General features: G+C 39.1%; 1 protein-coding gene across 1 annotated transcript in view; it reads right to left on the bottom strand.

Annotated features, from left to right (window-relative positions):
- Positions 1-12,356, bottom strand: part of LDLRAD3 (low density lipoprotein receptor class A domain containing 3) — a 109,028-nt gene that overhangs the window by 48,448 nt on the left and 48,224 nt on the right. Inside the window, exons 3-4 of the mRNA XM_053946230.1 lie at positions 7,355-7,480; positions 4,737-4,871 (exon numbers count right to left, since the gene is read on the bottom strand). Coding sequence (XP_053802205.1) covers positions 4,737-4,871; positions 7,355-7,480 — 261 coding nt within the window. The remainder of the gene's footprint in view (positions 1-4,736; positions 4,872-7,354; positions 7,481-12,356) is intronic.

Consider the following 12,356-nt stretch of genomic DNA (forward strand, 5'->3'; position numbering starts at 1 on the left):
GATTATGCACAATAATTGCAAATTGAGCTTCAGTTTACAGACTGAGACAATAATGAGTCAGAGAGACTCACTAAAACCCTGTATACAGACAGGATCAGACTACAAAGCCTTGGGATGTCTAAGTGATACCACAGTATTTGGAAATTTCAGAATTTCAATTTATCAAGTGTAAAGGGCTGGTTACAAGCTCCATACAGAGCGGGATGTTCTGGGAGCTATTTGTGTTTCATAAACTAGGTTTTGTGGTATTTCATTGAAATTTAGAGTATGTGTGTTCCACTTAGCTGTCAGTTCTAAAACCCACTGTGCATTGCAACTCAATCATGCAAACATTAGCAATAGCCTTGGTGCTTACCTCTACAGCCAGCCCACTTCCAGCTTTGCCTATAACTTAATCCACAGAAATTATCAGCACAGAATTTATATTATCACGTGAATATTAATTTTAGGAACTCAACATTTTGAATTATTTTCCTTTTATTCAGTACAGGTTCAGATTTTTTATTTTTTACTATGCTGACAAGTTTTATATAAGCAATTTATAAATGCCCCAGAGAAAAGAACAGAGATTTCTAAAACTGTGTATACTTCTAAATCTGTTTTAGAATACTGGGGTATATAAAAATCATAATGCAAATTCAATGAAAAAATACACAAAAAATAAAAGGAGGAGGTATCCACACGGACAGCAGTGGATATTACCAAATACACAGGACAAGAATTAACTTCTGAACACTTGCAAAACATTTGGTTTTTAACTTGACCACAATGCTACTGTTTACAAACAACTGCATAGCTAGAATTCCAGGAATATTACTAAAGCCAAGAGCCTCTTTTTACAGCAGCAGACAGAGTGAATACAGACTAGCAGCAATAAAACTCCCTTTCCCAGGCAACGGGGTTAAAACTAGTAAAGGTATTTAGCAACTTAGATGGAGAAAAAAGAAGGGCTGTGAAAGAAAAACAGGTTTGAATTAAACTACCCAGTATGCTTTTGTTAGCATTGAAGTCTTCTAAACTTAAAGTAGAAAATGGAGGAAAAGAAGAACTGTGAGGACACATTTAGATCAAAAAAAACCCAAACCAATTAAGAGAATAAATCAAACACAGTCCTAGAGCTGAACAAATATATATGGTTGTTGGAAGATACTGAGAAGGAGTAATTCCTTCTGAACTGAGTGGATGCCTGTCATAGAACGGAAATCCCCCCAGCAACAGACAGGCCTGAGGAGTACATCCAGAGTAGATGCTATGAATGATTAAGATTAACACTGTCAGCTAAACAGAGGCATAGGAGAGAAGTCTGTGGGGGAGAGAAACTTTCCTCTAAACTGAGATCAATTAAACACAGAACAGGAGCAGAAGTTTCTAATTGCTGCTGGTATTGTTAAACCTGGAGTAACACCCTAGAAAGAACAGTTCTTAAGTAATTCATGTATTTGACTGGGGTAAATAATCCAAGCAATTATATCCTCCATCCAATCCCAAGACTCAAGCACAAACTTTGATGAATACATCACATTCCAAATTAAGGGAAATATTTTGCTGTGCTACTTCACTGCTGGAAAACTTGGAGATGACCAAAGTATAGCTGGGGTGGGATTAAAAGAATTGATCTGAAGTTTATCATGGCAGCGACAGGAGCTGCAGATAACTTCTGTGAGGAATTAGAGAAGAATTCTTTGACTTGCTGCTAAATTGGCACTTTTTAATCTGACACTTTCCTCATGACATACAAACCTTTATAAAATACACAACACTCAGTTACAAGTGTTAAGGAGAAAGGAGGGCAGGAACTTCCTCTGAAATCTGATCTTCTCATTTTCACAACTAAATCATGGGGCCCTCCCTCCTGTCAAATGAATCTGCTCTTATTTGTGACTAAAATTAATCTTTCTAAATGCACATCTTAAGGTTCATTTCAAATTGCAGCATGCTAGCAAAGCTGTTATTCATCGAGGATGGCACATTTTGAAGTGTTCCATGTTAAAGCTGGGTCAGTATGTTTTTCAGTAGGAGGCCACATTCCTGTTTTCCTTGTCTGCAGAGTGACCCTTCTTGACTGAAAGGATCCTTATGCATGGAGGAGTATCTGACACAAACCAAACTGATATACTACTGGAGCTTTGCAGTAATGACAGCAGGATAAAGGAGTCCTTTGAAGTTCATGGAAGAGCAGGAAGAGGTGATAATTTAAAAAGCTTGTCAGTATACCCAAGAGCAGAAAGAGAGCAAAGTAGCAATTAATAATTCACACTTCTATTTCCCATGTTGTCCTAGTATCTCAGAACAGTTTGCAAACAATGATTAAGTCTAATGGCATACCCCTGAAGCAGACAAGCACAGCTGAAGCTGTATTCCTACCAGCCAGGATGGCACTCTGGGAGCATTTCCTTTAGCTGATCTATGCCCTCTTTTTCCCATCTGTTAAATGGCGATAACAACACTATCTTGTAGTGGTTCATAAGCTTAGTGACTTCTAAATCAACACATTTACAGACAGAAAAACAGCACACAAGGACAATCTTGTATGTCAGATTACACTCAATTACACTGAACTAAAGCTACCACATTTGACATTACATAGCCAGTGGGAAGAAACCCCTCTATCTTCATTTTATAACACTCTACAGATTTGCCTTGCTCTGTCCCTAAATACCCAGAGCACTTGAGTTCTAGTTAATGACCAGGATTCTTGGGTACTGTGTGAACGCAAACACATCGTAATTACAATAATTACATCTGCTGTGGAAAGAATTGTGGGAAATTAAAGATTGTCCACAGCAGTGTCTAATTCCCAATTAACACAAAGTAGTTGCTGTGTTTGCAAGCCAGGACAGACAAACCATAGCTGCAAGCTCCAGAGGAAACTGTAATTTATATTCAGATGGGAAGTTGAACACATCACACTGTTTTAATCCTAGCTTTGAAAGACAGGTACCCACACACTGTCCACTTACAGATGGTGAAACAGCAATTCAGGGAGGCTGTGAGCTGCCAAAGGGAAAAGCCAATTACACAGGTTCCCCACAACCAGCATTTCACTTTAGGAACTCCTCATTCCCAACCCCATACTTGGACTATTTGTTTTTTAAATAAGCCCACAACCATGGCTGTTCTTGTCCTAATGGAGAGAGTTTCTTCTTCCTTGTTTGGGCCTCCTTCACACATATAATCAGAAAGAATTACTTTGCTTGCCCTCTTACTAATCTAACATTTCCAGAAGGACCAAATGCAAAGACAAAAGTAACAGCTTCATGAAATACAGCTCTTTTCTTCTCTTGAGCCTAACAGTCAGTTCCAAAAGCAGATTGTCATGACAACAAACAACCTGGAGGCAATCCAGCCAATTAATCTGCAGAGGAAGCAGTCATCCCAATCTAAGAGAATAGCACTGCTGCTTTAAGCCTCAGAAGCCAAAAAAAAAAAAAAAAAGAGAGAAAGCAAAAGAAACCTTACCACCCACATTAATGTGATTAGGCTGCCTTAGAGCCTCAGTGAAGAACAGTCCAGCCCTGGGCACACGTTAGCCCTCAGCAGCCTTTTCGTCCCACTCCCAACAGAGAGCAGGGGCAGGCCAGACCCTCTCCAAGGCTCTGATCTGAGCACAGCTACATTCCCAGGCTGTGATGTAGCTTAGCACACAGAAGAGTTAGCAAGACGACTCCTCCAACTTTTACATGTGGAACCAAGGAAAGAGCTCATAGGTTAGGCAGAGGTATGACAGAGGTATGAAGAGACTGTCACACACCACTGCTATAAACCCTTGTTTTGTTAGCATTGCTTTTGTGCGTTCCTCCTCTTCCTCTGTGAGTTGTCAAGAATATTTATCAGCATCCTAAGCTCAGGATTATTTTATTTTCCACAAAGGACTAATTAATCAGAGCAGGTAGATAGTAATCTAGAAATCTTTCAATTTCACTAATTACATCTTCCTTCATATGCTGCTTTATCTCTCTTCATCTGTCCTGCTTTCTACAGGATGAAGCACACCACATCTCCCCTGAAAATATCCACCATTTCCCATATTTTTTCTGCTTTGGTAGGAACTCAGATATTAAAATGTCTGACAGCAGATGCCCAATACATACTTGAGTCATTCATATATACTTCTTGTTTTATAAAATACTGTGGTATTAAGTTACAGAAAACAAAACTGAAAAACACTACCTGTAGATGTATATGATAGGTTAAAAAGAATAAAAATGTCACTGTGTTTAGAGATTCTCCCAAGACTCAATACACAAGAATTTTCAAATAAAAATTTTCTTCCCTGCCTTCAGGGGAAGGGTAGGAATAAATGTTTTCATTGTAGACGGGTCCTGCAGTTAAACATGTCTTTGAGAAGGTAACTGAGAAATGAACATCTAAAGCTTTAAGCATACACAAGATTTACTCATCTGGTAAACAGACAAATTCACTTCCAACTCAGGTTTTACTATCAATCCCCCAGGTCCAATCCATCTCACAGAAGTACTAAATGGATTCCCAGCAACTTCAGTGAGTACTGGATCACAGATTACAAGCGCTTCCTGCAAAAGTGTGTTTTTACTAACCTGAAAAAGATACCACTCTTCTGAGAATGCAATGTATGCATGTGCACACTCTCTACACATTTCACTCTCACTATCTGCAGTGCTAGCCAACACAGAGCAAGCCAACAGAATAATATTTTCTGCCAAGTCTGTGTTGACTTGGCAGAATATTGCAGAAGAGAATAAAACCCCTGTGCCTACCTTGAGGGCTTTCGCAGCTTTCTTCATCGCTGTTGTCCTGGCAGTTATTTTGACTGTCGCACACAAAGCTTTTATCAATGCAAAGACCATTTTTACAGTGGAATCGGGCAGTAGAGCAAAGCAAGGGATTTGCTGCTGCAAAAAGAGAAAGTGCGACCTTTCATTAGGAATTCTTCTTGCTCAGGCGGCAAAATAGCTGATAAGCATCAACCACAGGTCACAACTCAACAGCTGGTCAATTCCTTGGTATGTGGGAGTAACTTGGCAATCAAACCAGTCCTGGCTCTCTAATCAGGGAGAGCTGAAACTTCTAATTTATGCAAGATTCATTACAATTAGCAGAGATTTAGCCCACCCACATTTGTGATAAGCCTTCTGTTCATTTTCATGAGAGCCCAATCATGATCACTGTTCCACATTTGCTCACACTGAAGACATATGGAGGGTAGAAGCGCCTACCATAAACACTGCCTGTTGATTCCCATTACAGAAGACTCAGTTTAGTTGAAGTTCCATATTATAAGACAACAATTTTGACTGAGAACTGCCAGACAGTGGTTTATTTACCTCTGATTCTCTTCCCCATTTTCCTCACTATTTTAAATTGATATAACAGCAGTGTTAAAATCTCTCAGCCGCTCACTGTTTGAATTTCAACCCCTTTTTAAGCAACAGTGTTTGCACCCTTCATATGCATCATATATAACCATATCCTTCAACAAAGTCATCACTTAGCTGAGACATGCACAATTTAGCTGGTTTTAATATCTACTCATAAATCAAACTCTGTCCTTTAATACTTTTTGGCACTCTTCTCTGAACTCCAAACAGTTTTTGGTATTGGGGTAACTGAAACAGAATGCAACTTACCAACTGAAAATCTTAAAAAGGCTGCTTAGATGCCATGTCTACTTCAAACTGCTTCTCTATGACAATAACAAGGGGGATTAGTTTCCAAATACTAACTGGCTTCCATTTCTTTTTTTGTCTTTAAAGTCAGAGCTAATTTAGAGTATAAATAAATAAATAAATAAATAAAATTAAACTTTAAAGTCTTCCCTGCATATAACCTGCAGGACAAAAACAAACACTCCCAATTTCTCCAGCTCTCCAAGAGCTTGTTTAGCACAAACATGCTAAAACTCCTTTGGTTTGAAACTGCTGCACACTTACATAGCACATTGATTTTTGAGGTCACCTTAGAACCTAAATGGTTGTTCCTCTTCATAAGCAGTAACTAGACATTTAGACATGCTAAAAAACACCAAGTGCCTCACTGGCATAGAATAATGGGGAGATCAGTAGCATGTTATCAGCTGTAAGGTCCCATTAGAGCTACACACTACAAGCTCACAGGAAATTGTGTCATTCCTAATGAACTCCATAAGCTGGTGCACATTCAGTTGAGACCTGCCACTTGTCAGTCCACCACCTTAAAGATATTCAAAGCCCTTTTGTCAAATCTTATTTTTAGTCCATTTGTTCAAGCATAACCCAAAGTAATTCCCTTAGCCTTCAACGTTTCTCTGGCTTCACTTTCTCCACAGAAGTGCTGATTCCCTGCCACAGCCACATAGTCCTTGCATGGCCCAAACCGGACTCTCCAGGACAACAACAGATGCCAGCTTAAGAGAGATTCATGCTGTGGAACTGCACCAGCCACCAACAAGCACCAAGCATCAACAAGAAAGGCAAGTCCTCCATGAAGCAGACAGTGACAGATCACTCTAAAGATTGCCCCTTTTGTTATCTTTGAAAGCAGCTGTGTGTTGTCCTCCTCCTGACCTTTAAAAGTCATTGAAAACAAAATCTCAGCATGCCTGTGACAGGAGAATGAACAAGTATTTTGCTGCAAGCTTTCACCTAGAGACCCATGCTTTTACCAGCTCTTGATAGTAACAACAGAGCTGCTCCATTCAACATAATGTTTCCCAACTGCTATGATATATCCCTGGTAGACTTACAGATACAAATGGATCTGTGTAGCCACATGCAGAGAGTTTAGCACAAAACAAGCAGTACTTCAGATCATCTCTCTGCTACAAGTTCCCTACTGCTGTGCATTGGGAGGCGTGTCTGGCTTCAAGAATCTGCCTCTCCTTCCAAGAACCTCTTTCACTAAATATACCATTATTTGCTTTTCACTAAATATACCATTTTGTTTCACTAAATATACCATTATTTGCTTTTTTGTTGTTTAAAAACATGTATAAACAGAGAAACTCAGATGTGCTGATGACCAAATACATCATATTCTTCAGTGACAAAAAACAGGCAAATAAAAAAGGAACAATTCAAATTATATTTAATATCTGTCCAATCTGAGTTACATCTGAGTATAGAGAACATGTTCAAAGCAAACATGCAGCTTAAAACTAATTTCAGGTGCTTAGAGTACCACACAGGCATTATATACAAAGCAAGACTGAGATGGACCTTAAAAAAAAAAAGGCAGACTCATTTTCATAAAGTGAAAAGCCAAGGATCATCTGGGTCCTAAACGACATGGAGAACATTTGACTCAGAAACAGAAGGCTACCAAATGTTTCTTTTCTAAGTAGCATCAATTAGTTGAAATAAGCAGCAGTGCCCTCACTTGCAAGCAGGCTCCCACTTACTGCAGTTCTCCTCATCGCTGCCGTCGGGACAGTCCTCGAAGCCGTTGCAGCGGAAGCGGCCAATGATGCAGTGGATCCCGCTGGCACAGGGGAAGAACGTGGCACCACATTTGGATTTGGCTTTTGCTGTGAGAAGAGACAGAAGTGGGCGGAGGTCAGCGAAACAATTTACAAGGGTTAGGGATCCTGTTGTAGTAGTACAGTTAAGAGTGCTCTATGCAGTACTTTTGGCACTGATGTTAGGTGCCTTCCAAGCAAATTAGTGTCTTTGTGAGACTAAGAAACACAAGAGATCCTCATAAAAATATTTTTCAGGCTGCAGACACAAATAAGACTGTCTTTATTCAACATGATTTATATAAAACTGGGTGCAAAAGGACCACTGTATCTCCTGTTGCACAGCACAGCTATTCATAAAACATTAAATACTAACAATAGCATCAAAATGTGTTTAACACATGATTACAGAATCTCATTATGATCTCAAGTACTACACATTTTTAATTACTGCACAACTACTCTTCATAACAAGAGAACGCTGCCCTCAGCCATAGTAATGCAGATGGTTCCACCATGATGCTCAAGGCAAGCACCAGTTATGTACTGTTATCATATCACCAGCCTAGAACAAAACAACTCCCAACAAAAAAAAACAAAAAAAAAAAAAAAAAAAAAAAACAACAAAAAAAAAAAAAAAAAAAAAAAAAACAAAACAAAAAAATTTTACAAGACAAATGGTTACATTTTTGCTTTTTCAAATTATCTCATGACTTGATGGACCACACCACAGGACACCGAAGACTTCAGACAATCCACTCTAAAGCAAAGGCAGTCTCTGCAGGAGGAGTATGCTGGTAACTGCAGGAAGGTGTGTATGGTGCAATGTGGTAAGGCCACTGATGGGAGAACATCAGGAAAAAAGCCAGATCCAGAGCTTGCTGGCCTTTTAAGCAGATGTTTCCTACTCCTACACCAAATCTACCAAATCTAAGATGTGCTTACAACTCACAGGTTTTGAACTATGACAGACTGGGTTCCACAGCAAGAGCCAAGTTTTTTAATGTGGTCCTATGGCACATCAATACACCAACCTGCACAGTTTTACAAGGCCAGGACAAGGTCAGGGACTATCAGTGTACAGACAAAAAAAAAAAAAAAGTATATCTAATAGGGATAAACAGTATTAATTTGGAAGGAATCCTCTCTTCCAGGATTAACTAAGTACAGCTGTAGCAAAGCCTTCTTCCATCACTCAACAGAGTGCATATAAATTGTTTTAAACCGTAACTACAGTAATTCTCACTTGCTTTAGTGTCCTCCAAAATCAAATTCTTGCAGTTCCTTTCTTACATGTTTTTCTTCATTTTATAACTACTTTTCAATTAGAATTATGAAATACAAAGTAAGAGGTATCACTAAATTTCATATATTCAACTACCACTTTTTCTGAAGAGTATCCAAGGGCCACTTGGGGAAAAGACAGTGAGCCATTACTTTGCAGAAAAAGATTATAAATTACCCTGAAGTAGGCACTGTTGTTTCAGACCTTTGGCAATAGAAAATCATCAGCAGAGACATTTGAAACATGCAATTCTTCACACAACTTCAAAGAGCAGCTTCTGTGTTAGAGTTCTGAGACAGACAGATCTCAGCTAAATAATTCCGTAACCACGAGGTGTGAGGCACCATCATACCCCCAAAGTCTTTAAACAAAGCCAGCAAAATAACCTCAGCAACAGATTCAGTGTCATCAAGGCAAACAGTCTGTATTTATGCACTAACAAGCCAGTCAAGATGCTGCTGGAAGAGAGTGATAATAGCACATGTATGTGAAGTGGTGCCCAGTGTTTCACAAGTTGTGCTTTTGTTTTTGTTTTCCTTTCTATAAGAGCTAACGTCTTTCTGCAACCCCTACAGTGAACACTCCCCAAGTGCTTCTGGACAACTTATTTTAGAGATGTATTTTGAGCCAGAATGGTTCCAGAGGGCACAAAAAGAAGAAGTTCCAAGAGTTTCAAGAAGGAGAAGAAATAAGAAAAGGGGGAAGCAACTGTACTTTTGCCTCTATTAACATTTACTGGATCCCATTTCTCCAAGCAGGTTTACTTCTGTCACTTGGGGTCTGAATTCAGAAGCTATCAATTTTCTGGCAAATCATACTCAATGATGCTCTTCGTCCTCTCTGAAAATCTTGACAAATTAAGGCTTCAAAATTATTTACTTCTAACATTTCTAGCATGGACCATTCTCTTACTCTTGTAGCCTGTTCTTCCTGACAGATTTCAGACTGAGTCATCAAAACCAGAGCCTCTGGCCCTCTGAAGAGGTCATGTGGCTGCATGTTCCTAAGCAGAATGAATGTGCAGCCAGAAGTGGCGATGAGCACTGCAAGGCCCCCGCTCCAGCTATGACAAGCACAGGTCACAGCATCCTGGGCTGCTCTGGCCCCAAAGGGTAAAAAGCACATCTGGGACATTGCCTTGAGCTACCACAGTAAAGCCATAAGTAATATTTAATGTTTGGCCACACCTGGAAGAAAACCATGCTGGAATGACCAGGAACAAAGTCAAGAACTCTTTCTTCTGTATAAAGCATACAGATACCCCATCAAAAAAAGAGGGAGAAACCATTCAGAACAATTATCTAATAGAAGTATTACTTAGATAGTTATATAATGTTTAATTAAAGATTTTATCCCCAGACATCCTTCCATCTTCTCCTCCTCCTCCGGAGACAGCAGACAGAGAACAAGAAAATTCAGTTTTAGAAAAACTGTTCATTAAAAAACGCACACTAGCAACCACAGACCAAAAACAAACAAGGAACTAAACACCTTCAAATTATCTCCAAGTTTTCCTTTTCTATAGTCCACTGATTTTATTTTTTTTTTTATCTGGAGAGAAGGAAAAAATAACAAAGAAAATTCAAATTCAATTCTCTATATTTGCGACACACGTGATATATAAACCAATCCCAATTCAAACTCACACTTACATTAGAGACCCTAGGAATATAAAAGAGCATTTCAACCACCAAGGTGATTCACAAGTCAGTCAGTTGCTTACTAGACACAAGTCTTGCTCCCAAACAAAACTTAGTTTTCCAAGTTCCAATTCCAGACACAAAATGTGTTTTTCATATGCTGTACACAAATGCAGGAAAAATTAGCAACCAGTAAAGGCTTAGTCCAAGTCACATCCCCTGACTCTGGAGAACTCCACTGAAGAAATTCAGCTTCATTTTCAATTTGACATCCTTCTTGTCCCCTGGCATAGTTTTCCCAAGGTTTTCAAGTAAGTGTTTTTTGGTCATTGCTCATAAAGTTCCTATGGAAATGACAATCATTTCTTCCAGAGCAGAAACCTACCTTCCCATTCCACAGGATCTCTGGAAATACTCTAACCATGAAGGGCTATAATTTTCTTCAGGTCTTTGGCACCCTAACAAGTAGCAGATACATATACCAGGATCATGACAGCCTACAGAACATTCAAGTCATGCGCTGCACTATCCCAGCATTCCTCTGCAATTCCAACTCCCATTACATGACTGTTACAAAAAGAGTTTTCTTCTCCTTTGCCCATCATTGTGTCTCCTACTGCACAGGTTAAGATTTTTCAGGCAAATCTGTATGTGAGAAGCTTTATGTTTATCTAACAGGAGCTATCTATTTGGCTATTTCAGTTATTTCAGCCTCAGTAAGCTTTCAAGGACAGCATTGTCTTTGCAATCTGTATTTTTCTCTGCTACGCTTGGTTGCAACAGGCTCAGGGTAATCAAGAATTACAGGGATATCAGGAAATGACAGAAGAGAAGTGAAAAAATGAACAGGCACATGTGGATTGTTTGACCTTATTTATCCAAGGTGTTACAACCAGCTAAAGGAAAGGGAAGGGAGGAAATTGGTTGTTTTTAAAAGAACTTGCAGGCAAGTCCCCCTGAACCCATGTCTCCAGAAAGGAAGAAACCGAGAGACCACACATTGGACAGGAAGGGGTGAAATACAACAAGAAACCACAGATCAACTTACAAAACTGTCACTAAAAAAGGCTACTCAAATACAGATCCTGTCTGGATTCAATATAGTAAGTACAAAAAATACCCCAAAAAACTGCCATTCAACCAATTTGTGAGCCTACGGCAGAAAGGATCAATTCACTCCACTTCCACTTTTCATTACCTACTCATGGCAGAAGCAACCCAGGACTGGAAGATTAATGTGAATCTGTATTGCCGAGGTATTTAAAAAGAGGAGACAGTGAACTACCATGAACTTGAGGAGCCTCCTATGACTCCATTACCCATGGGAAGAAATTGCTCTTCACTAAAATATTCTTTTCATCTCTTAAAATTCAAACATGAAGCAAATGGCGAAGATGGTGGCAGAGAGTTGCTGGCCACAGCACAAGTTTGCCAAATGTTCCCTCCAGGTTGCTTTGCTTAAGTTCAAAAAAACTATTTTGGCAGTTGTACGTGCGAGTGCGTGAAGTTGTTCCTTATGCTACACAGAACCTAATCCTCCCACCCTCTACTTTCAAAGCTCTAAAAAATACTAACTTCCAATCAGGACCAGTAGTACACTCCACTAACAATGTGACAGTTTGCAGGCACAGCTCTACAGCAGTAACAGAAAAAACATTTTGCTACCTTTAGGATCCCAAGTGTGAAACTGTACTATTTTTAAAAAAGTGTAATCCATTTTATTATTTCTCAGCAGAGATTCACAATAGCAGAGGAAAAGAAACTAGATTTGGCAACACTCTGTAAAGCCTTATGCTGTATATAGATAATACTTTTCAATAAAAGCAATTTTGATACTCAAGGCTACAATGACTTGGAACCTGAATTGAAGGTTACAACTGATCTGCAATGGGCAGATGATTTTTCTTTTCATAGATAAAACAGCAAAGACATCAAATGCATTTTATAATTAAAAGTATTAACTATAAGTTTAACAAGACCAAGTGCAAGGTGCTGTACCTGAGTCAAGGAAAACCCTGAT

This window comes from Vidua chalybeata, chromosome 6, assembly GCF_026979565.1.
Source record: "Vidua chalybeata isolate OUT-0048 chromosome 6, bVidCha1 merged haplotype, whole genome shotgun sequence".
Classification (NCBI taxonomy): Eukaryota; Metazoa; Chordata; class Aves; order Passeriformes; family Viduidae; genus Vidua; species Vidua chalybeata.